General features: G+C 41.0%; 1 protein-coding gene across 1 annotated transcript in view; it reads left to right on the forward strand.

Moving 5' to 3' along the window:
• Positions 1 to 25,480, forward strand: part of Morc1 (MORC family CW-type zinc finger 1) — a 185,884-nt gene that overhangs the window by 46,743 nt on the left and 113,661 nt on the right. Inside the window, exons 8-11 of the mRNA XM_026787615.1 lie at positions 2,564 to 2,669; positions 15,400 to 15,525; positions 23,831 to 23,910; positions 25,236 to 25,306. Coding sequence (XP_026643416.1) covers positions 2,564 to 2,669; positions 15,400 to 15,525; positions 23,831 to 23,910; positions 25,236 to 25,306 — 383 coding nt within the window. The remainder of the gene's footprint in view (positions 1 to 2,563; positions 2,670 to 15,399; positions 15,526 to 23,830; positions 23,911 to 25,235; positions 25,307 to 25,480) is intronic.

Below are 25,480 nucleotides of genomic sequence, written 5' to 3' on the forward strand. Positions count from 1 at the left end.
TTCTCTTCTCTTCTCTTCTCTTCTCTTCTCTTCTTTCCTTCTTTCTTTCCTTCCTTCCTTCCTTCCTTCCTTCCTTCCTTCCTTCCTTCCTTCCTTCCTTTCTTCCTTCCTTCCTTCCTTCATTGCCTTCCTTGAGGCAATGTCTGTTTTTGATGTTGAGATATGTCTATCGGATGAAGCAAAAGCAGTGGGTCCTTTCTACACACCCATTCTGTGAATCTGTGTCTTTTGATTGGGGAATTGAGACCATTTGTATTGAGAGGTATTAATAGTTGTTGATTCCTGTTATTTTAATGTTGTTATTGTTGGTGATGGTAGTGGTGTTAATGGTGTGTATTTCCTTTCTTTTGATTTTGATGGTCTGGGATTATTTATTTCCCTATGTTTTTATGGTTGGAGTTAACCTCCTTAGGTTAGAGCTTTCCTCCTAGCACCTTTTGTAGGACTAGATTTGTAGATAAATATTGCTTAACTTTGGTTTTATCGTGAAATATTTTATTTTCACCATCTATGGTGATTGAGAGTTTTGTAGGGTATTAGTAGTCTGGGCTGGCATCTGTGATCTCTTTGAGTCTGAGACACATCTGTCCAGGCCCTTCTGGATTTTAGAGTTTTCATTGAGACGTAAGATGTAATTCTAATAGGTTTGCCTTTATATGTTGCTTGATTTTTTTCCTTGCAGCTTCTAATATTCTTCATTTGTTTTGAACATTCAGTGTTTTGATTATAATGTGGCCAGGGTAATTTCTTTTCGGGTCCAATCTATAGGTGTTCTGTTTGTTTCTTGTACCTTTATAGGCATGTCCTCAAGTTAGGAAAATTTTCTTCTTTCTCTTATTTTTAGATTTGGCCTTTTTATAGTGTCCCAGATTTCCTGGATGTTTTGAAATTTTTAGATTTAACATTTTCTTTGACCAGTGTATCCATTGTTTTCTATCATATCTTCAACACCTGAGATTCTTTCTTCCATATCATGGTGAAGCTTGCCTCTGTAGTTCTCTTCTAATTCCCAAGTTTTTCATTTCCACAATTACTGCAGTTTTCATTTTTTTCATTCATTCATCCACCTCCATCTTCAGGTCTTAAAATTTTATTCCTTTCTTTGCACTGTTTATATTTCCCTGGACTTCTTTATGGCATTTATCCACTTCCTCACGCTGTTTGTTAGTGTTTTCCTTAGAGACTTATTAAGTTCTCTTTTACAGGCTGTTTTAGGTCTTTTGCTTGGGCTTCAGCTGTGCTGGAGTAATCCATGCCTGCTATGGTAGGATAGCTGAGCTCCAGTGGAGACATACTGTCCTGGCTGTTACTGTTTGTATTTTTATGCTGACATCTTAGCATCTGTGATTGGGATGACTATAGGTTTGGTCTTTGATATCTGAATCTAATTTTGTCTCTATTGGGTGTGTGTTTTGTTCCTTGATTCCTGCTTCCTTCCTGGACTTTAAGAGAGTATAGTGGCTGTGTGCTGCCTGGTAGGATATTTTCTGTGGGTCTGTTTCCCTGGCCTGCTCAGCTGGTTTGTTCCCAATGTTTTCCTGCTAGTGTTGGAGGCTGGGATACTGGGATGACTTGGGGATGGGGAGGCGAGGTTTGGGAAGAAGGTCTGTGTGGTCCCTTAGGGATGGGGCCAGAGAGGGAGGGGAGATGACCGCAGGTATCCTGTTACAGAGCTGGGGCTATGGCATCTAGAGGAGCAGAAGGAGAAATGTGGATCTGTTGTCAGCCTACTTGATGCCCTGGCAGGACTGGCCACTGGTTAGCTGGAGGTGCCTGCTGAAAAAAAAAAAAGCAATGAGTTGGTGGAAGGAGGTTAGGTTAGAAGGGGAAGCTCTGTGGGATTTACAGGAGATGGGAATGAGGGGAGTCGGCAGGGAAGACCATAGGTGTTCTGCTGCAGAATGAGGATGAGACTGGGGGGGGGTGTGGATCTGGGAAAACGGGAGAAGAGATCTGCAGGCAGCCTGCTTGGTTTTCCCTGTGCTTTGTACTTATAAATAAAATTTTATTGGAACACAATTGCACACATTCCTTTATGCCTCCTCTCTAGCTGTTTTTGTGACATAGTGACCAAGATTAGTTTTGAGTAGCTATGACAGCGGAAATATGTTCTGCAAAGCCTAAACTATTTACCAATCGGCTTTTTTTCAGAAGTTTGTCAGCGCCTGCTCTATAAACTAAAAGCAATACTCAGTGCTATGTTTTAAACTAATTTTTTTCTCATATGCATTGGATTCAGTTTCACCAATGAGAGCTTCACCTATATTACAACCTTGGCTCAGGCTCTTAGCAATTGTCATAATGCAAATTATAAAAAGTCTGCCAAAGTTTGAAAGACTGATAGTGGATTAAATAGTATTAAGAGCATCATATTATGAAAATGTAGCAGACACAGACAAGAGTATAATTTTCCATAAGGCATAGCTTGCATTTTATCCAAACATATCTTGCTGAATCGAAACAGGAAATTTGCTCTTCTACAGATGAAGTGATTAGACATGCCTTGGATTTAGAGCACTTGAAGTACTGACAAGTCAATATTTCCTATTTTTTTTCCTTCCAGGAACTTTGCTGATTATTTATAACATGAAACTTTTGCTTAGTGGAGAACCAGAGTTGGATGTTAAAACTGACAAAGAAGATATACTGATGGCTGAGGCTCTGGAGGAGTGAGTAATGTGTGCTCAAAGAACATCATTTCCTGATAGTAGTGGGCTGGGGCTGGGAGCACTGCATCCCAGCTGCAGGCCTGAGGCCCCTTACCTTACTACAGTGACAATTCATTTTACATCCAGTACGAAAGGAAATTAGGCAAGACATGTGGTCCCCAAACCATGTTTGAACCTTCCAATGACCTGGGCAGTTTCTTAAGTACATGACCTTAGGCCTCATAAAGACCATCATATTCAGACTCTCTGGATACCAAGGCTGGAAAATAATACTTTCTAGATGTTTCGCAGATAACATGGAATGCCAGAATATTTGGGATCATCAGATAATAAGACTTATGAAGTTTCTTTATCGTTCACTCCTGTTTCACATATATCAAAACAAATATCAGAGTTCATTGTTACCACAGATGGACAAGAATTGTTACTCTGCAAATAGAGTAGGGAGGAACAGAGAACATAGCCCCATATGAAAAAAATATGATGAGAAGGCAATTAGGAGCTTGTCTGCCCATGATGCCCTTACCCTTGTATGAACTTCCCTTTACATAAAACAAGTCAACTAACATAATCATTCTAGTCCACTAAGGGCTAAGGGAAACTGAATGAGAAGGTTCTGAGAGAAGGTACATGTGAAAAAGAAAAGTCTCTAAGAAAGCAAGGTTGCTGTAAAGTAACTTAACCAAGGCTTGCTAACTGGGGTATGCAACTTCTTAGTGTCAGACTTGAGACTAGAAGAGACTTTGAAAGCTATTTAAGGGACAGGAGACAGATGACTTAGTGGTTAAGAAGGCTTGCTGCTCTTCCAGAGGACCTGAGTTTGATTCCCTACACCCTACTTGGCCAGCTCACAACTGTGGATAACTTTAGCTCTAGGGGATCCAATGCTTCTTTTGACTTCTCCAGGCACATGAGCATACACACACACACACACACCACCCCTCACGAGCCCAGCACGAAATGAATCTTTTAAAAAAACAAAGTAATTTACTACAATTCCATTTATGTATTATTGTTGCCTAATCTAAACTGAAATTTCTTACTAGCTGTGCAAAGTGAAAAGAGACACAGAAATGCACATTTAGCAGTTCTGTTTAATCCAGTTTATCCCAAATAATACAGTTTCAGTCTCAGTATGAAAAATACCCATGTGCTATTTTCTGTTCTTACTTTCCATACAAAGCCTGTGACTCCAGAGTGTGTTCTCCATAGACAGCACACAGGGGTTTGGAGCGGTGTCCGGTAGCAGTAGTAACCTGTAGTTACTGTTTTCAGTAGAGTGGCTTTAGTCTGAGGCCTTGTGATTCATGTAAACACACCAACCCTTAGCAAAGACCATCTTTTCCTTTGCTTTCAAAGTGAAACTCAGAAATTCTCCTTTAGCTTAATGTTTGATCATTGACTTTTGGATTGTCTTTTGTAATTTTTCCATTGTATATTTTTTTTCTCAATTTCTAACACTTGGAGTTCTGAATAAACACAAATAGGGAGGATTTTGTTCATTTAGGGAAAAATGTATCCAGTCTAATTGCTGTAGTGCTGGGAACCCCATTGCTAGCATTAATATGCCAATATCAGGCCCGACGCCAGAGTTGTTACCGGCACCTCCATTACACTCTCCCCACTTCCCGCTGCCCTTGCCCTTCTGTTTAGCAGTTGGTTCCAAACTGATATTTCATGCTATTTAAAAGCTTTGAATACAAATTTTCAAATAGTTATCTGTCAGAATGCCTTGGCATTTCAACATTAATGTCAGAAAACAATACATTATTAGAGGAATAATTTGTCAGCTGAAGTTTAGGGAGAAAGTTCTCATTGTCTCCAGATTGTCTAACGATGCCTGAAGCTTCTCAAGGCATTTATGTAGTTAATTACAAAATAAAGAAAATGGATCAACTTAGGACACCATATGGTTTTGTGTAGGGAAATTGATAGAGTTTTAAATTTTGTATGATTTTTTTCTCTTTTTTGAGCAATATTTTTCATAGTTCAATCCCGAGGAGCTTGCCTTTTCTAAGATAAGAATAGGATTTTATGAAGTATGAAAGTACCCAGGATGTGATGAGCCATTGTCTTGGTAGGTGGACCTTAGTGGTGGCACTGAGAACAGACAAGAGTACTCGCTCTTTGCCTGGGACGTTGCTGTCTCCTCCTCTAAGATGTAGTTACTTGGGCTTCATGTTGACTTTGGCTTTCTGTTTTTTTAGCACCCTCAGAATCCTTTTAAATTTAAAGAATACATAGTTTTAATTTGTTAAAAGTGTTTGCCACAAAGCTTTAGAGGTCGTGGAGTACTCAGAAGGCTCTTATAGTTAACAGCAAATGCCACACTCAACAGGCTAGAAGAACAGTCATGAAGGTCTCCTCCTAAGCCATCACTTACGGCTTCTGAAAAATATCCTACTAAGTGCATTTTATGTCCTGCTTTGGAGAACAAGTGGTTGAAAGCATAACTATTCATTTGCATTTCCTTCTCTGTGCTTATTATTATATCCCATTTTAGCTGCTGGACAGATTTCTATATCTGTCCACATTAAGTGTCAAATCTTGGAACTATGTAATTTTCAGTTTTAGAAATCTGGCTGATTTTGAAAATAATATTTTTTGTAGAATTGTGAAATCTTAAACTTTTAACCTTATACTAGACTCAGAGAACAGGCTTTCCACATTATATCCTTTCTTTCATTTTTTTTTTTTGTTTGAGATAGAATCTCATGTAGCCCAGGCTGCTCTATAAAAATTCAAAAGAAAGAAGTCAAGAGTTAGATAAAATGGAAGACTGTGCCAAGACTATTAAAGAACAGGAATTAAAATATATCTGCTGGTTTGGACTAAATTTATTAATTAATATTGGGGTCATTTTTGGAAGCCCGGACCAAGTTCCATATCTCAAACCATCTTTGTAGACTCCTCTTCCCTCTCACGAGTGCACACGTGGTTTTTTTCTTCTCTGAAATTCTCCATTTGTGCAAAGCAAGTCTTTGTTTAATAAGTCTCATCTTCTTCTCCTTGGTAATTGCTAGTAGCCTTTGGTTTCGAGATAATTAAAACTTAATGTTATTTCCAAAGACACTGCATTGACGGGGAAAAAGGACTAAGTATGTGGAAGATGCCCAGGTAGTGCATAGAGGATGCAGGTTTACCTGCATCAGATGCCCACTGCTCCCAAGTGTGTGGTTGGTGTGAATTATCACCTGCCAGAGCTACAGCGCTGTGGTTCTGTTTCAGTACCCTTCATGCTAAGTTCTGTGTAGTTAACAGGTATGGAGTTACAGGCTCACAGTCCAGATGTTTTCCATTGCCCTATATGAGAGGATGAGCATGGGGCTGCAGTTCTGTCGTTAGCATTTGAAGTAGAGGTAGGAAATGCCACTGAAGCCTGCATCGGAGCATGAAGTTTTTTCACTGTCTGTTATACAGCCTTCTCCTTTTCACCTCTCTCGGGGCCTTTAACCATGAGGCAGAAGGTGGGATGGGAATGGAAGGACTTGCTTCAGGTAGTATACAGATATAACTTGTTCAAAAATTTAAATACGTCTAAATATATTAGGTAATATAAAAGTGTTTCTTCTTTCTCAAATCAACTCTCTCAGCTTCCCTTCTACTGTAGAAGTTATTCAGCAACTTGAGGATTTTTTTTTTCTCTTGAAACAGAGTCTCACTCTATAACTTAGACTGGCTTTGAGCACAAGATCATGAACACAAGATCATCCTTTCTCAGTCTCCATAGTTGTCTTAAGGTTTCCATTGTTGTGGTAAAATCATGACTAAAAGCAATTTGGGAAAGGGTTTATTTCAGCTTACATTCCCACACCATAGTCTATTCAAAGACAGTAGAGCAGAAACTCAAGGCAGGGTGGGAACCTGGAGAAAGAAGCTGAAGCAGAGGCCATAGAGGAGTACTGCTTCCCGGCTTGCTCCTCGTGGCCTGCTCTTCTGCCTTCTTATATACCCCCGGAAGACCTATTTAGGGTTAACACTACCCACAATCACCTGTGCCCTACCACCTAGATCACCAGTCAAGAAACTTCCCCACAGGCTTGCTTTCAGGCCTGTTTTATGGAGGCCTTCTTTCTGCTGAGGTTCCCTCCTCTCAGATGACTCCGGTTTGTGTCCAGTTAGAATACCAGCCGTCACACGAGTGAGTGAGTGCTGGGTGCTGGGCATATGCTACCATGCCTACCTTTGCAACTTGACCCTTGAAATATATCTCTTGGTTTTTAGTATGTGTCAGTTTAGATTATGTCTAGTTTATTATTTTCGTTCCTTAATTTTTTTTTATTTTGAGATGTTGTTTGGTTACACAAATCTTGTTCCTAGCGTTGCAACTTCTGAGAGCAGTTAGAACCCTTTGCGACATGTCTGGCCAAGTCTAGGTTTTTATGACTTCCGAATGTTTGCTATCTGTTGTTTCTGAGTAGTAAGTAATGTATGTTTCAGACTTACACAACTTAAGTGAGCCTTTTATTAAAATTTAGTACCACTGCCCAGCAGCAGGTGCTCCTACTGTGTAGCGGTATTGTCAGACCTTTCCTAATGCCAACTATATATAATCTGTGGGTGATATCTATGCCTTATTCTTAATACTAGGTTAATTCATACAGGTTCCACTCTCAAAAAAGATTCACATGCACCCAATTAATCACGTACACCCCGAATCATGTCTAGCTTGCATTATTTCAGCACATCTTTTATTGTCACCTGGTCTCTCAACATCTACCCCTGGTCCTCTAAACCTGTCCCATGCTGCCTAAATAGGCAACAGACCACTCTTTAAACATTTAAAATAAAACAAACCAAAACATCTTCTGGTTTTCCATTATTCTCTGAGAGAAAGCTAGGTTGTTCTGTAGTTGGATGCTGTTGTAATAGGAGCAGCAGCTTCCCTGCCGCCCCAGCTCCCAGCCATCAGCTAGCTGTACCCGAAATAATTACATGGAAACTGTATTCTTTTAAACACTGTTTGGCCCATTAGTTCCAGCCTCTTATTGGCTAGCTCTTACATATTGATCTAGCCCATCTCTAATAATCTGTGTAGCCCACGAGGTGGCTTACCAGGGAAGATCTGCGTCTGTCTGGAGCGGGAGAACCATGGCGACTCCCTAACTCAGCTTCTTTCTCCCAGCATTCTGTTCTGTTTTCTCTGCCTACCTAAGGGTTGGCCTATCAAATGGGCCTAGGCAGTTTTTTTATTAATAAGAAATCACTCCCAAATCAGGATGCAAAATTTGGATGTCTGGATCTATCAGGCTAGCCCTAACTCCTAGGCTTTCAAGTCTCACGAATAGTCTTCTGTGCGTTGCACCAAGAAACAAATATATATCCTCACTCTGACAACCTGATTTTATGTCTCTGTCTTTCAAAAAACTATTCCTCGACCTAATGGCCTGGCCTGCTAGTAGAGACATTAGGGTTAATTGGATGTCTTGGAGCCATTGGCTGCCTAAGGCTGTGTAATTTGTTCTATGTACAGTGATAGACAGGATTAGAAAAGGGGGCCACCAGATCATTAAATCCAGGTCTGTATGCACAAGTTGAAGAGATGTGAGTTTATGTGTCCATTGGTGGTCTGGGAGAGCTATTGATCTGGCGACAAGTTGTCTGTAGTTCTAACTTCTGAGTTCTTATGTCTAAAACAAGATGACACAGCATCTGGTCTATATGAATGCTGTGGAGGTAAAATACACACAGCACTGATGTGTGGAAAATCCCAGCACCTCTTACTTCCCCGCTTGCATTCCAGTTGCCCCACGGCACTTCTTTCTGGCTTTTTCTCTAGTGAAGTTAGTTTCTATGTTAGGAAATTAAGCCAGTGTCCGGTACATGCAGGCAACAAATGAATTGGATTTAAGTGACTAATGGGAGTGCCGTTGTCTGCTTAATTCTCTATGGATATGGTAGATGTTGTGGTAGGAAGGCAGGAGCCTTAGTGGTTGCTGCTTTCCCTCCCTGACCATCACTGGGGATCTAGATCAGAATGTGAGAGGAACTTGGCTACCATTGCATTCTCTTCCATTTCAAACTCTGAAAGTCTGGTCACCTCTGAGCCACCCTTTCCTAATGCTTGTTTTGATCCCACTATCCATTGCAGCATTCTGTTTTACACATGGATTTCTTGTGCAGATATTGCCTTCAATAACTTAGTATTTTATAGACATTGTAAGTTAAATGTCCCAAATAGGGAGGGCACTGGGTAAAAGAACTGACCCTAAGAGAAGAATAAAAATCTTGTGGAACTGATTGTCCTTATAAAGCCTGGCCTCATCCTTAGAACCTACCATGGCTGAGGCTGTCAGGCCACTGAAGAACTCCATTCAAACAAAAGAACTTCCAGATTGACAACATAATGCAAAGAAATAGAGTGGTAGTTTTGTCCTCTGTCATGTTTGGAAATTAGGTGCAACAAATTTGCCAACGGTTTTTAAATTGACAATCATTGGGCAGCTTTCCACAATGACTCTTTTTACATCTTAACTAGGCTGGCTGGAACAGATCACAGCGCCAGCTCCAGATTGTCCATATAGGCTGCCCACCACCCTGCGGTGATCTCAAGAGAAACACTGTCGTTACCCCGTGGAGCTTAGGACTTTTCTATGAAACTACCTCTTGCAGTTGACATTTCTCTTAGGTATAATCTACCCTAACATTAAATTTGCTAAGTCTGTTCAAAGTTCAGAATTTGCACTAGCTACAAATATTCATGGAGTTTTTTTGTGTTCATGATAATATAGACTTTGCTCATGTCAAGTATGGCAGCTTGTCTGACATTTTATAGGAACACAATTCCGGCGTGATATATAACTATTTTATACATAACAGACGGCAGCTCTGAGGTACTGCAAAACGACTTAATTTAGTGTTGTGCCTAGAATTTAGTTAGAGTCCCTGTCCCAGGCATGGACTACATGAGGGATCTTAGTCTATTTTCCATTGCTCTAACAGAATACATAAGGCTGTGTTGCTTATTCAGAATAGGTTCTGGAAAATGGAGATCTAAGATCTTGGGCTCATTTCTGGTAAAGACCCTTTTTCTATTGTGCTCTCTCTTCTGTATCCTAAAACATCAGATGATACCACAGGATGAGAGATACACAACCAAAAGTGTTTTTATAGCAAATCCACTCTAGAGATAGCCATTAGCCTATTAAGTCATTCATATATGAATAAATGAATGGATTTAGGATAACCTAGTTGTTTCTTATAGATACCATGGTGTCATACTTCTTAATGCCACTCAATGAACTTTATGTTTTAATGGAGCCACTGAGATTATAGCACAGGGGTAGCTCAGTTGGCAGCCTGGAAGGGAGTTTGCTGTCTGGTTTCCTATGTGGCTATATATATATATATATATATATATATATATATATATATATATATATATCTGTGTTAGCCTTCTCAGCTGATGTTCTATTTCTAAACACCTGTGAGTCCATTCTCCTCTCTCATGGTCCTTTCCCTTATGTATAACCTGCCATCTAGGTCTACCAGGCAGTGACTTCCAAACTTCATGGAGAGAAGGAATCTGGAGGTAGCCTTAAAGAGCCCGTGTTCTCAAACTCCAGTCCCAGGGGTTCTGAATCAGTATATAAAGGTGAGACCTGGCTGCAGCAGCTCACCTTCAAATTCATGCCCTTCTCTTTTTCTTATTACTCTTGGACAACCAGACTCAGCCAACAGAAGTCAAATCGCAGACAGTCTCAAGTCTAAAAGAGAAATTATTTTCAAGAGAAAAACTTTGATGCTAATCTTCTCCCTCACCCCTGTATTCCCCAGACTCAGCAGCAGGTTCAGTCTTGAAATAACCTCTCCTTTAAACTCCCTTTGTCACATGACTCTATGTGGGGAGGGCAGGAATGGGGAGAGTGGCTCTTTTCAGTTTCTTATCAGACTCAATTAAATAGAAAATGAAAAAAAGGAAAATACACAGTGTTAGAGATAGGGACTCCCCTGGCAAAGCATGAGGGGACAGACAGAAAGGAAGGACATTTGTGCAGAAATGAGACAAGCAAAGCCCTTGAAGATATATGCAAAGCAGGTCCTTGCAAATGGAGAGCAACAGAGCAGTCCTTTGTCTTCTGAAGACATCGTGACTACCGGGCATTTGTATGTCAGCCCCTCTAGTGTGTGGCTTTATTTTAACAGCATCACCACCGAAGATGAGTTATGAGAAGACCTCGTCACAAAGGGAATGCTCTCCTGCTCATTTTGAATTAAGCAAGAGAAGCCATGAGTGATCATTCATTCATACAACACACATTTATCTAGTGGATGAGGTCACCAGCCTCATGGACTTCACAGCCTGATGGAGAGACAACTGTGCAGGCCGTAACAATTCTAAGTGTCAGTTGATGAGACAGGAGGTACGGAAGGAGGGAAGGACAGAGGTGAGGGTCTTCCTACACTGCAGGTGAGGATGGATTTCAGAGGAAGTGAGATTTCAAGGATGCCTCTGGAGAGGTCTAAAGGAGCTAGGTAAGAGTGAGCGAGAATGGAATATGCATGGGCTGAAGATGAGATGGTGTGAGCCAGGTTTGGGAACTGAGAGTAGTTCTAAATGGCTATACAAGCTGGGAAGAGGTGAAGCTACAGGGTTAACTGACCCAGGACATGAAAATCTTTGCGTCCTGTATTTAGCCCTGTTTTCTTTATACTGCAGACTTCAAAAATTACTAAGTATTACTACTGTTCTGCTTGTCACAAACAGTATCTGAAGAAAACATGAGACTAGAAAAGAGAAAAGGCTGTCCTGATCCTCAGAAGAGCTGGCTTGTAAGGTTGGCCTATGACTGGCTTCTGGTAACTTATGTTCCCAGCACTGGTAGAAACCTTTCATTGAACTGATCAAGTGGCCTTGCTATGGCTAGACTGTGCAAGCAACCAGATTGTGCTGGTCAGTTTTAACTGCTACCTTGTGACAAACTGGATTCACCAGGGAAAGTGTCTTAATTCCGAATTATCTTTATCTGGTTGGCCTGGATACTTGTCTGGGGAGCACTGTCTTGATTGATAGCTGGTGTAGGAAGGCCCAGCTCATTGAGGGTAGTACCATTCCCTAGGCAGAGAGTCCTGAAGGATATAAGAGAGTAAAAAACGAGTGGAGAGGAAGCAGGCAAGCAAAGATTCATGCATTATAGTCTCACTTTGATCTAAACAGTGGATGCAAAACTTTATTTCTGCCATGACTTTCCCGAAATGATAAATTAACCAGGAATTATAAGTAGAAAAACTTTTTCATTAAGTTGCCTTTTGTCGGGATCTTTCTCAGAAATGAAGCTGGGATAATGACTTCTACCAAGAACGCAACTCTGGCACTCTGGAACTTGGACACACCATAGGTCGCAGGTGCTTGTGCCTCTAGATCCCTATAAAGCCGGACCTTGTATGCTGAGTCTTTCCAGCATTTCCCTCAGATGGGACACCGTGCAGATGTGACACCGTGCAGATGTGCTGCATTCACATAGCTGGGGACGATGGTGCTGTGTGAACCTTCATGAAAGGGAACTGTTATGCTTGGGACACTGTTTCCAGAAGGCTCATGTATTGAATCATCGGTTTCCAGCACAAAGAAGTACTTTGGGAGGTGGTGGAGGCTCTAGGAAATGAAGCCTCACTGGAGGAAGTAGGTCATTATGAAGGGTTCTTGGAGACCTGTTATGTAGGCCTTGTCCTTTTGAGCTCTCTGCTACCTGATCGGCCATGAAGTGAAAAGCGACACATTCCTGCCACCATGATGCCCTTCCTAGGTATTTAGGGTCACGTGACAATGGAGTGACATCCCTAGAAAGAGGAGCCCAAATAAATCCTTCCTCTTTTAAGTTATTTCTATTAGCTATATGATCATAGCAATGAAGAACTGATGCAAATGGGAAAAAAAGTGTAAGAAAGCTGGTAAATGAATCGCTCCAGACCCCCTCACTTTCCTCTCCACACCTGTGCGCATCCTCATTACAGCCTGTGATAAATCTGTTGAGTCCTTCCAGCGGGTTGTCTCAGAGACAGGAGGTCTCAATGTCCCCTGACAGGCAAGGTGTGGATATTTAGCTATATTTATTAAATTAATAAATATAAATCTGAATTAAAAATAAATGCAGAATCAGCAGGTAGAAGTATTTTCTAGGAATAGTAACATGTCTGTAATCCCATTCCTAAGGCCCAGGCAAGAAGATTGCAGAACCAAAATCATCCTAAGGACTGGAGTGGTGGTACATACGTTTAATCCTAACATGCAGGAGGCAGAGGCAAGAGGATCTCTGTGGGACAGAGAACAGCCTGGTTTACAGAGTGAGCCCCAGGACTATGTAGAGACTCTGTCTTTAAAAAAATGAAAATAAAAAGTCACCCTTTGCTGTGGAACAAATCTTTTCGACACCATGAAAATGTATTACTCTCATTGGTAGCTAGACTGGAAGTTTGGTGAAAAAGCCAAACTAAGAATGATGGGAAGAGGGAGGACAGAGTGAGAGAAGCCACCAGCCCACCACTGAGCAAACATGATGTGTAGAAAATGAGTTAATAAGCCATGAGCCATGTGGCAAAGCATAAATAGAAATATAGGTTAATTTAAGTGTTAAGAGTTAGCTAGTAACAAGCCTAAGCTACTGGCCAGGCTTTTATAACTCAGAGTCAGTTGTTTGGGACCAGGTGGATGGAAACTCTGTTTACAATTCTGGGCCCAAAACAAACAGAAGTATTACTTTTTTTTTGTTTATATATAATGTGTGTGTGTGTGTGTGTGTGTGTGTGTGTGTGTGGTGTGTGGAAAGTGAGGGGTATCTGTGTATACCAGAACTTCTTTAATCACTTTCAATTCTCACCATACTTCTCTAGTTCTCAAATTCTGTTCTAAATGATGCTGCTATTTCTGCTCTATGGAAAACTGACCCAAGGACTTTGTGCATGCTTGGCAAACACTCTGTCACTGGTCAAAGTCCACCATCTCTCTGAATTACTCCTGACTTTAGCCTTCAAATGACAATGATGTGTCCAGTTTGAGGTGTGTAGAAATCAGGAGTTCCCAGCTTCTGGGCAATTGCAAATCACACAGTTTAGAAGGGTTTCAACAGCGGTGGGATACCATGGAATGTTTATAGCATCATAGGAATGACTGTTTTTCTTTTCTTGATTAAGTGGAGAGATGCTCAATTGTCTAACCCCTGGGGAGCTCAGTGAAACTGCATTATCATAGTGTAACACGGTAATGCACATAGCTTCTCTTGCTACATTAAAAGTGCATTAGTGATGATATAGATGCATGGAAATGCTGTAATAAAGAAAGCCATTACTTTGTATGCTAACTCAAAAATAAATTAAAAAGTGCATTGATATTTATGGCATGACAGCCACATACTAGGTCCTTTGACATAATACATGTCAGAAAATTTGAACAATGGAAAGAAATTCCCTGTCTTTTATTGAACTTCAGATGGTATCCAAAGAAACTTATATCTTACCAGAAAAGCCTTGGGTTACTTAGGGCTCACCTTCAGTTTCCAGAGGTCCTTGGAGTTCTGCCCTTGGACTGAGGACCTGCTGAACAGAGCCTCCAAATAGACTCATAGCTCCATCTCATCATCTGTGTCTTGGTCTGGACCAGGAGAATGGCTCCCTACTCTCTCTTTAACCTTGGAGTCTTCCCTGCAGCTTAGAAGCACAGAATACCACCTCCAACCCTGGTCGGCTTGCTTTCGTCCTGTGTTTCTTGTCTAATTGGAGAACATTTGCAGCTCACAAGTAGACGTCAATATTTAAGGTCCGCTGGCAGGCACAGTGTCCTAGAAGCCGGCCAGCAGCACTACCACAGTTTTCCTCAGGCCGCTGGTGTTGTTTTTATCCCTGCTTTGTTGTCTTTCTGTCCTTTATTTTCCATTTCTCTTCCCTTACCCATGCTGTTAGAAGTCTCCTCTCAGCTGATCAGAAGTACTTACTTTAATACTTGTACATGGGGAGTTCTGTATTTTATGTCCCTTTCATAATTCTGAAAATGAGACTTTTTTTTTCATTGTATTTCTCTGTTTACAACTACTTAGCAGAAATCTCCTTTTGTTCGCATGAGTCTTACGTTTGAGCAGGAGTATTACATTTGCTTGACTTTGTTCTTCTGGGTCACTGGCAGGGTCAGTTAATGTAAAGTATATTTTCCATCTTAGAATTGATTAGTTGCCAACAAATTTTAGTTCTAAACAAAGCATGTTATCTATGTTTGCCCTCTGTTTAGAGACTTAATGCAGTGTTATAAGATTTGGTGCTGTTGGCAGCATCATTAGTTCTAGAACAAAGTTTCTGAGAACATACAGGTTCTATGAATGAGAAGGAACCCATAGACTCATGTGTTTGACTATGCTGTGCCCAGTTGGTAGAGCTGTTTGGGAAGAAGAAGGAGGTGTGGTCTTGTTGGAGGAGCTGTGTCCTTGGGACTGTGAACTTTGAGGTTTCAAAAGCCCAGGCAATTCCCAGTTAGCTCTCTCTCTGTTTTGTTTGTGGTATTGAGATGTGAGATCTTATCTGCTACTCCAGCCCACCTGTCTGCTGCTTGGTGCCATGCTGCCCTGCTATAGTGGGCCCTTATCCCTCTGTAACTCTTCCTTATGTAAGTTGCCTTGGTCATAGTGTTTTTATCACAACAGAAGAATAACCAAGACAGAGCTTAGTAGGAGAACATTTGATTATTTTTCCTTTTTGGAGAGAAGTGTCCCTTCTACTCTGTGACCTTTGGCATTCTCTATTTCAGACTTCCAGAGAGACGGTCTTTCCGGGCCTACACAGCTGTTCTGTATTTTGATCCTCGAATGAGAATATTTATTCAAGCCAAAAGAGTTCAGACAAAGCACTTATGTTACTCCCTCTACAAACCCAGGTAACATGCTTCTTTTTGATTATTTTCTTGGAGATTTTACATGTACAATTGATAGAACTCCTCACATTCTCAAGAGGAAGACAGTGACTGGTGGTAGGCATTTCACAGTGCTCTCAGGAAAGACTAAACACTGCAGGGAGCACGCTGTTTGATAAGGACCATTAATAGGAATTACTTGTTCACTGTAGGGCGTTGTGATGGTTTCCATGCCGAGAACACAGTTGGATGTGTTTTCTGTTTGCATAGCATATTTGAACTATTAGGCTTCATGCAGTATCGTTACATATAATAACGTTCTTCAGGATGAGCTTATATGATAGTGTTACCATAGGATTTTTACCACTTAATGGTAACACAAGTGTCATGATGTTGCCTGTACACTCTATGGCTGATGACACAGTCTCCACACTATAACACACTATCTCTATCATTAAGCAACATTTATGCATGATATTCATATAGAATGAGCAGATATAAAATACCTGGTCCATTTATCACATATATATGTACACACACACACACACACACACACACACATATAGTCTTATTTTTGTTATTTTTATTTTATTATTTTATGTGCATGGGTATTTTTGCCCTCATGTATGTCTATGTACTACTTACCCACAGGATCCACTGAGGTCATAAGAGGGCATTGGATCAATGGAACTAAAGTTGGAGTACTAGGAATTGAGCCAGAGATGCTTAGTTATTTCTCCAGCTCCTTATTTGATATACTTTAATGTAAAAGTTAACTTGACTGTTCATGATATAGAATCAGTCTTGCTCAACTCTTCATGCAGTAACATTGGTCTTTTCTTACTTTTGCTGTATTTTCTGGGTGCTCATTAATTTGTACAAGAGATTAGCATAATCGTGGGTCAGACTGGGGTGGTAACAAAGAGGAATAATTCTCACTTAAGGAGCTTGCCATCCACTGGGAGAAACAGTGCTTGTATACTGGGTAAATATGTACATTTTTAATTATTTTATTTTCTGCAGTGCTTCTTTGGGATTTTGTTTGGTTGAAATCATCATCGGTGTTAGAGATCTGCACAAAGCGCAAATCTTCTGACTCTGTATTTTTTTTTTTAAATCAGTCCAAATTTGTTGCTCCTTCACCTACATCACATTAACTTTTGATAAAAGACCTTCACCATTTATTATGTTGTCATGGTGTCTTGAAAAGTCAGCGTCTAGCCTGGGGCTTTCAAATTCCTCGTAGAGATGTAATTTAAAAAGTACAGACCACTTTGATTCTGTGCCCTCATTAAACAGCAATGGATTTCTCATGAGCTTTAATTTTGATATCTGTTTATACTGAAGATCATCTTTTAAAAGTAAAGTGTGCACAGACAGAGACCGTGTCAGGCTGTTCATTCCCTAGTAAATATCAGACATGTTTCCTTTCCATCAGTCTCATTCTTGTGGGAGGTACCAAGGGTCTCCTGGATCAATCAGCTAGTCTTTTCAAATTATTCCTCTTAGTGAGTTTGGTTAAGAAAAATGTTCAAACCATTTGAAAGTGGATTTGTTTCCATTTTCTGAGTAATTTGACTAAGCAAACTTTTATAATCTGAATTACTTTTGTTGACCAATTGTGGTTCTTATGTGTATGTTTGCACTCACCTTCTGAAGTGACATTCACACATTCTTATGTGCTGGTGTCACGAGCCTCTTTCCTTCAAAATAATCTTGCCAGTATTTTCACCAGATCTTACAGTAGATTGGTGACGGAGAATTGTCTGTATTCTGTCAATCATGTTTTAAATAAATGCTGATTGGCCAGGCAGGAAGTATAGGTAGGAAAACCAGACAGGAGCTAAAAATGATGCAATGAGAACAGGAAAATTCGGGGAAGGTGGAAGTTGATTCCTCCCACTCCTGCCCAGACTCCAAAGAAGCAAGATGTAAGCTGGCTCGCTGAGAAAGGTCCTGAACCATGTGGCTAACATAGATAAGAACAATGGGTTAATATAAGCTAGAAGAGCTAATAAGAAGCCAGAGCTAATGGGCCAATCAGTTTTATAACTTATATAGATCTCTGTGTGATTTTCTTTGGGGATTGCCAGCTGTGGGAACTGGGCAGGGCAGAAACCCCAACAAACCTGGCCCAGCTCATGTTACAGTAGATGGTTGTGAGCCACCATATGATTGCTGGGAATTGACCTCAGGACCTTCTGGAAGAATAACCACTACTCTTAACCACTGAACCATCTCTCCAGCTCATGTGAATGCTTCTCAAATTCATAGTTGACCCTGCTCTAGTGGAGATAGATCATAGAAGCAGTGCCAGAAACAAGGTGTGATGAGATGAAGTTCAGGGAGCAAATATGAGATAAATAATTGATAGACCAGCCTTTAGATTTTTAAAACTCTATATGTAAACATAGAACTGATAGTGATTTACATGAAAAAGTGATTAGGTACTGTAATTGCCCCAGAATGTTGGTTTTATTTCATAGGATAATATGGTGGCTAAATGAGGTTATGGAACTTTGCTGTAAGACAAGACAGTCACAGCTCCAGTCAACCATGTCTGTAGAAAGACATCCAGAATCAGATCCTTTTAGTGTGACACATGCCACTCCATTACATCTCTTTCATGGAAAATAGCTCTCTGGACAAGACCATTGGTAGGCCTGAGGATGGAGGAGAGAACACGCTGCTGGACACAAACATGGAAGGCTGCCATGCAGTTGATACAATTCTGGGAGACAGACCTGGGATGCCTAAACAGAAGACAGAGCTAGTCGAACATGCCGCCATTGGGCTGTTTCCACAGTGAAGGGATGCATATCTGACCTTTCCCCATTATTACTTTTTAAGAAGATATTTAAAGAATCAAGTCAAGGGAGCCCTTACAGCTGCCTTGCCTTCACCTCACCCTTGAGGTGAGGGCAGATAGGTAGAGGTTTGACAACTCTAGCCACTGAGCTAAGAGGCCTGGCTCAGGGCCTATACTCATTCTGTGGCCTCAGATGAAGGACAAAGAAACGAAGAGCTAGGGAAGTCCATTCCTTCTTCAGTGGATGCTTTACTCCATCTCTTTTCCTCTGAAGTTTCATTAGCAGGGAGTGGAGAGATGCGTAAAGAAGTACTACATGCTGGAGGCTTCCATTTCTGCAGCGGAGATTTGAGCACTTATTTTTGTGTTTATGAGAACGATCAGTTTTGCTACTTTAATATTTTAGAGATGCACACACAGAGTGTGTTTAAATTGTCCCAAACAATTCGAAAGTTGAAGTTGTAGACCAGCATGCAGATCGTCTGGGATTATTTCACTCAATTTTCAGCCTATTATTGTAAATTGAGCGGTAATGCAGAGTTGGCACCTCTAGTGCCACCTTTAGTTCATACAAAAAAAATGCTTGAATAGCTTAATTCACATTCTTTGAAAAATTGCTTCATTGTTTAAACAATATCCCCTTAATTTCATTTTTATGCTAAAATTTAATTTAACCTAAAATGAATGATTCAAACCTGATAAAGTATATGATTAGAACATGATTTTTAAAAGCAAATGATAATTTCAGGATATAGTCACCAATAATTGTATGCCTCCAAACTTAGGTTTGCTATTCACTGAGTGTAGTAGAGACTAATTTGCACTACACCGAGGTTATAATTTGAATGAGCTATATAAGTGTAAAAGAAAATCAAAGGAACAGACTGATTAGAACTTCACCTTAGATTTTAGAGGTGTTTCTTCTCAGTGGCCAATCTTAGCTTCTCTCAAAGTGGACATGAAAGTTAGGAACTAGAGCTACAAAGTTAGATCTTAGAACTGCCGGGCGATGGTGGCGCACGCCTTTAATCCCAGCACTCGGGAGGCAGAGCCAGGTGGATCTCTGTGAGTTCGAGACCAGCCTGGTCTACAGAGCTAGTTCCAGGACAGGCTCCAAAGCCACAGAGAAACCCTGTCTCGAAAAAGAAAAAAAAAATGTTAGATCTTAGAATAAATGCCAACTGAACCATTGCAGTACAAGTATACAGGATGGCATTTGGTTTTGCTGTTGCTGTGTCTTTTGTTTTGGTTGTGCTAGAGCAAGATCCCAGGTCTTTGGTTGTTCTAAGTAAGCATTCTCTTACTGAGTCACTGTCTTGAGTTTCTGTCACTAAGAAAACACACCATGACCAAAAGCAAGCTGGGGAGGACAGGGATTGTTTCATTTAGAAATCCAGGTAACCATCCATCACTGGGTGAAGTCAGGACCGGAACTCAAGCAGGGTAGGAACCTGAAGGCAGGAACTGATGCAGAAGCCATGGAGAGCTGCTGTTACTGGCTACTCTTCATGACTTGCTCAGCCTGCTTTCTTGCAGTACCCAGGATTACTAACCCAAGGTTGGTACTGTGGAACCACTCACCATGGGTTGAGCAGCCACTAATTGAGCAAATGCCTACAGGCCAACTTGCCCAATCTTCGGGAGACATTTTCTTCCTGAAGATTCCCCCCTCAGATGACTACCTTGTATCAAGGTGACAATAAAGCTAGCAAGCACACCATCCAAACATTTAGTTACTTTTAAAATATTTGCTTTTTCCTGTTAGTCACACATCAAATTTTACAAGTTTTTCCACATTATGAAAAGGAAAGCAATCTTCTCTGAAACACACACTAGAGAGTTTAGACTATAAAAACACATACTGTGAACATATACAATGTTTATATATATAAAAACATAAACAATGATGATTGCTTTAAGTTCTTTTAGATGTGTTAAAATTTCACTTCCTGTAACAGCCCTGTGCTACCATTGATAGCATGATAGCTTTTATACCTTTGCAGTTATTCAGCTGCTGCAAATGTGACTGCCTCAACTTTACACTCCTATAAGGGGTACAGACTGACCTGTACCAAGGCAGAAAGACTCCAGGAAGTCCAGTTCAGCATTTGATCATGAAGCTGCTGCGTCTTGTGTCTGGACTGCATCTGTTTAGATAATGGAAGATAATCATCAATAAACTGTAAACAGACTCCAGCTTCCAGCCATTTAATTGTGTTATGACCTGTTTGTATCAGCAATCACTGAAGGATTTGCATTATTTCTTACATTGTTTAAAGTTCATGTATAGGACTGGAGAGTCTGCTCAGTGGGACATAGCTGCCATTCCAGAGGACCAGAGTTCAGCTCCTACCTACCACCCTTGGTGGGAGGCTCACAACAATTTAACTAACTTCCGGAAATCTGATATCCTCTTTGGGTCTCTGCAGGCACCCACAGACATGCAACATATACATGGGCACATACCAGTAAATAAAAATAAAAACAAATCTTAAAAAAAAACCTTTTAAAAGTCAGAATCTATAAAAGCCTTTCTAGATGAGACCATAATTTAATGAGTGTTGCCAACGGGTTGTTAGCCTCCTTCTGTAGGAAGCATGTTAGTCAGTACATATTCTTTTTTTTCCCTTTAACTTAAAAACTCTCAAAAATTGTGACATAGATGTGAGGCTGTCTTGAAAGAAAGAAGCCAGTGGCTCTCAGTCTGGTCTGAGGGCTATAGGTTGACCACCTGGTACACACTTGGGACAATGCACACTTAGTGCAATGCACGCTTAAGGCAAAGGACGATGATTGTCCTTGCTGGCTTACCCTTCAGATGGGCATGTCCTCCAAGAACACATTCCCAGATCCACTCAGAAGAACCATTTACCAGCTCCCTGGGTAGCTCATAGTGCAGTCATACTGACACTTACAATTAGTTGTCACACGCCTTTGTGAGCGAGATGTTGAGTGACTGGTGAGCTCACGAGTCAATGGCAGTACGAAACAAAAACATGGAGTGAGACTTGTAGTGCTCCGGGCTTTCTCAAGCCTCACTATTTTAGACTGTTTCCTTCTATGATGACTCAAACCAAAATATAAGAGCCAGGTTCCAAGGATTCTCTCTAAATGCCTGTGACTTTAGCCACATCAAGGTGACCTATTACACAAAGTTTTTCTTCTTGAGTTTTTTTTATTAGCATGTGTTATTTGTAATGCAATGGATTTCATTATGACATCTTCATACATGAACGTGATTTATTCCAATCTTTATTGCTTTCTCTTGCCCTCTGTTAATCCCTTTTCTCCTCTCAAGCAATCCGTCTTACCTTTGTGTCTGCGTGTGTGCATGTGTGCATACGTGTGTGCATGCATCTGTGTGTGAGTGAATTTCATTAGGGTTGTTTACAGGACCATGGGTGAGAACTTGTTTATCCCATTGATGAAAACAGATTTTTTTTTGTCCTAGTTTTCTCCGCTATTGCCATGATAAACAGCATGACCGTAGGGAAGAAACGGTTTGTTTCATGTCATACTTCCAGTGCACCATGAAGGGAAGTCGGTGCAGGAACCTGGAGGCAGGAACTGAAGCAGAGGCCAGGGAGGAAGGCTGCTTACTGTCTTACTCAGCTTGCTTTCTTACATTAACCAGAGCACTGCCCGGGGTGGCCCCACCCACAGTGCGCTGGACCCTCCCACATCAATCACTAACTAGAATGTATAGTGCAGACATGCTTTTAGGCCATTCTGAAGGAGGATTTTTCTCCGTTGAAGTTCCCTCTTTCAAATGACCATGACTCATGTCAACATCAACAACTAACTATCCACCTCACTCCTCTATCACCTCTTAACTGGGTAGAAATCCTCAAAGAGGGGTGTATCCCCGTGAGCCCCTCCTACTTCCATAATAGGATCTTGTGCAGATCTTAGCAATTATGCACAGCTGCTTGCATTCAAGAGCGCAGCAGCCGTGCCATGCTCAGAAGTTAGCCACGTGCTTTTCCTCCACCCAGCTTCTTTTGTACTTAACAGTCTTTCTGATTTCTCTGTACTGTTCCCTGAGTCTTGGAGATAGTGTCATAGATGGGCTACTTGTGTCTTGTCACTCAGAGTTATTTATTCTCTGTGCTTTGACAAGCTATGAGTTTCTGCAGTCTCTGCTGACCACTGCAGAAAAGCTTCTCTGGCCAAAGCAGACAGTAGCACTATCCTGTGAGCATAAACATAGCTATTTAGAAGACAGTTTGACAGGCGCTTCGTGATCATTTAGCAAAATAACAACAGCAGCTTTCCCATTAGGGCCGATCACTGCCCCAAGCTGTAGGCTTTCGGCCAGGTTTATGCTACTGGATGTGAATTCTGTCCCATGGAGCAGTCACCAAGCCCAGTAAGAAAGCAGCTAGTTACTCCCCTAACAGACTCGCCACTATTGCACAAGTGGGCTCATCTTGCCTGGCTCCAATCCACAGCTGTGTGACTATTGATGATAATTCTTCCCAGAGGCCTGCTTATCTGCTTAGCCCCTTCCAGCACAGTCAAGGCTAGCCAGCAGGGAGGAAGCTTCCAGAACATTTCCAGCTTGCTTTCTCAATGTCCTGTGACTAAAGCATGTGCCATCTTTTTTTTTTTTTTTTTTGGTTTTTCAAGACAGGGTTTCTCTGTGGTTTTGGAGCCTGTCCTGGAACTAGCTCTGTAGACCAGGCTGGTCTCGAACTCACAGAGATCCACCTGCCTCTGCCTCCCGAGTGCTGGGATTAAAGGCATGCGCCACCATCGCCCGGCTAGCATGTGCCATCTTTAACAACAGGGTCTTAGAAGCTTGTTCTTGTGGGCAACCAATGGCAGGAGCAAATGCCTATATTCTCCTGAGGAGCTTCTTTGATCAACAGCTGTTGGGAAGGTGCCCCCACTCTGATTTTGCTTTCCTTGACTTCACAGGTTCATAGGTATATATGTCCATTTCTTTTTCCTTGATTATTCTAGAATCAGCTTGCTGTTCTGAAACAATTGAACTTAAAAATAGGCTACTTCATAAATACAGAAGGAAGTTTGACTTTTAGTAGGTCAAATGACTTTTTATGTGTTTTTCTGAGCATGTCGGGCAGAGATAATTGCTTGGGAACTGGGAGAAGCCATTTCTCAAGTGTCAGTGATGATCTGAGTGAGGGCTGTGTATATTAACCAGAAACTTTGACAATGGAGCAGTTGGGTGATCTTGTCTTTCCCTTTTGAGAGTTCTTCTGTTTTACATGTATAAGTGAACACATGTATGGGAAGAGATTTTTTTATCTCATTTTTGACTTGTAGTTTCCTGACTTTGAATTTTCCTGAAGAAAAATTACCACGCATTAAAAGGCAAGTGAGTTTTCATAGATATAAAGTCTGCTAATGCACCAGCTGGGTGGAACTTGCTCAATGAACATTTCTTTCTTAACAACTGCTCATCTCTGGAGCATATAGTCTTACTAAAGAATATTCTCTTATTAATGTACTTTGAAATGCTAATCTGACTGGATTATGTTCTTTTCCTCTTTCCAGAAAGTACCAGTATGCTACATCTTCTTTCAAAAAGAAGTTTAAAACTGAAGCTAACGAGGCAGAAGAGGCAGCAAAAATGGGTATATGGATTTCTATGTCCAAATCACTAGAGTTCATCCACTTAGCAAATGTTAATTGAGCACCCATTCTCAGGAAAAGCCTGCTCTAGGCATTGGGGGTACTGTGATTGTCAGTCAAATGTAGCTCTTATCTCTAGAACCCAAAGTGCACTCTCCATCTCTGATTTAATTATGATATCATTTAATATCCCTCTTACATTTACCTGCCAACCCTTGTGTTTGCATGCGTGTGTGTATGTATGTGTGTATGCACACATATGTATATGTGTCTCTGTGTGTGTATGTGTGTGTGTGTGTGTGTGTGTGTGTGTGTGTAGGTCAGAGAACAACTTCTAGGAGTCAGTTCTTTTCTTCAATGATGCAGGTTCTGGAGATTCTATTCAGATTGTTTAGGTTTGCGGCAGGTACCTTTACCTGCTAAGCCATCACACTGAACTATAATTTAGTATCTTAAGTATGATTCCTGTACTAGTTAGAGCTAATATTGCTATGATGAAACACCAAAAGCAACTTTGGGAAGAAAGAGTTTATTCCCTCTACTTTTCCATGTAACAGTTCTTCATAAAAGCAGTGAGGGCAGGAACTCAACCAGGGAAGAAAGCTAGAGGCAGGAACTGATGCAGAGGCTCTGGTGAGTCCTGCTTACCAGCTTGCTCCAAGGGGTTGCTCAAATTGCTTTCTTATATAACTCAGAAAACCAGAATGGTCCTGCTCACAATGGAATAGTTTTTCCACATCATCCCCTGATTTAGAAAATACCCTAAAGGCTTTATTGAAGCCTGATCCTCTAGAGGCATTTTCTCAATTGAACTTCCCCCATTTCAGGTAACTATAGCTTGTGCCTTGTTGACATAAAGCCAGCCAGCACAATTCCCAACATATTAGGAATTAATTGATATGTTAGAAACTCTGGATGCCATGATGCTGTGTCAGCTTATATTAAAGATGAACATTGCCTCTATTTGGGAAGTACATTCACCCTTCCATTTGGAATTGGCTTGCTGGCCAGTGAGCTTTCTGGATCTGCTTGTCTCTACCCCACAATGTTGGGGTTGTATAAACATGCAATCTCTCTCCACTTTCTATGTTGGTGGTTGGGATTCAAACTTAGCTCAGCAGGCTTCAAACCCACAACAGCATCTTTCATCTGCCTCAAAGAGAAGAGTTAAAATGAGTAAGATCTCTGAGAGGACCACATGGTTTTCAGGTTGTGGTCTCTGTGCCATCCATGGGGGTCATGGTTACAAGTATAGAAAACATGTGCTTAGAGATGGCTTGGAAGAATCTCTCTGTGTTATAACTAACTGTTGTGCTTCTGTTTTCAGCGGAACTCAAGTTTAAAGAACTGCAAGTCAAAGTACACCAGCCCAACAGAATTTCTCTGTCTTCTGAAAAGGTACGACACACACAAAGCTAGTGTTGAGGAACAGCACTTGATCTCCCCCACCCCGTGCACCCTTGTCTCTGACCTCGTACTTTCCAAACTCAAATACAGACAGGTTCCAAAGATGATGGGAGTTTTAGCACAGGTAAATGGATGAGGGGGGTGCAGAGACAGGAGAGAAGAGGG

This window comes from Microtus ochrogaster, chromosome 2 (genome assembly GCF_000317375.1).
Source record: "Microtus ochrogaster isolate Prairie Vole_2 chromosome 2, MicOch1.0, whole genome shotgun sequence".
Taxonomy (NCBI): Eukaryota; Metazoa; Chordata; class Mammalia; order Rodentia; family Cricetidae; genus Microtus; species Microtus ochrogaster.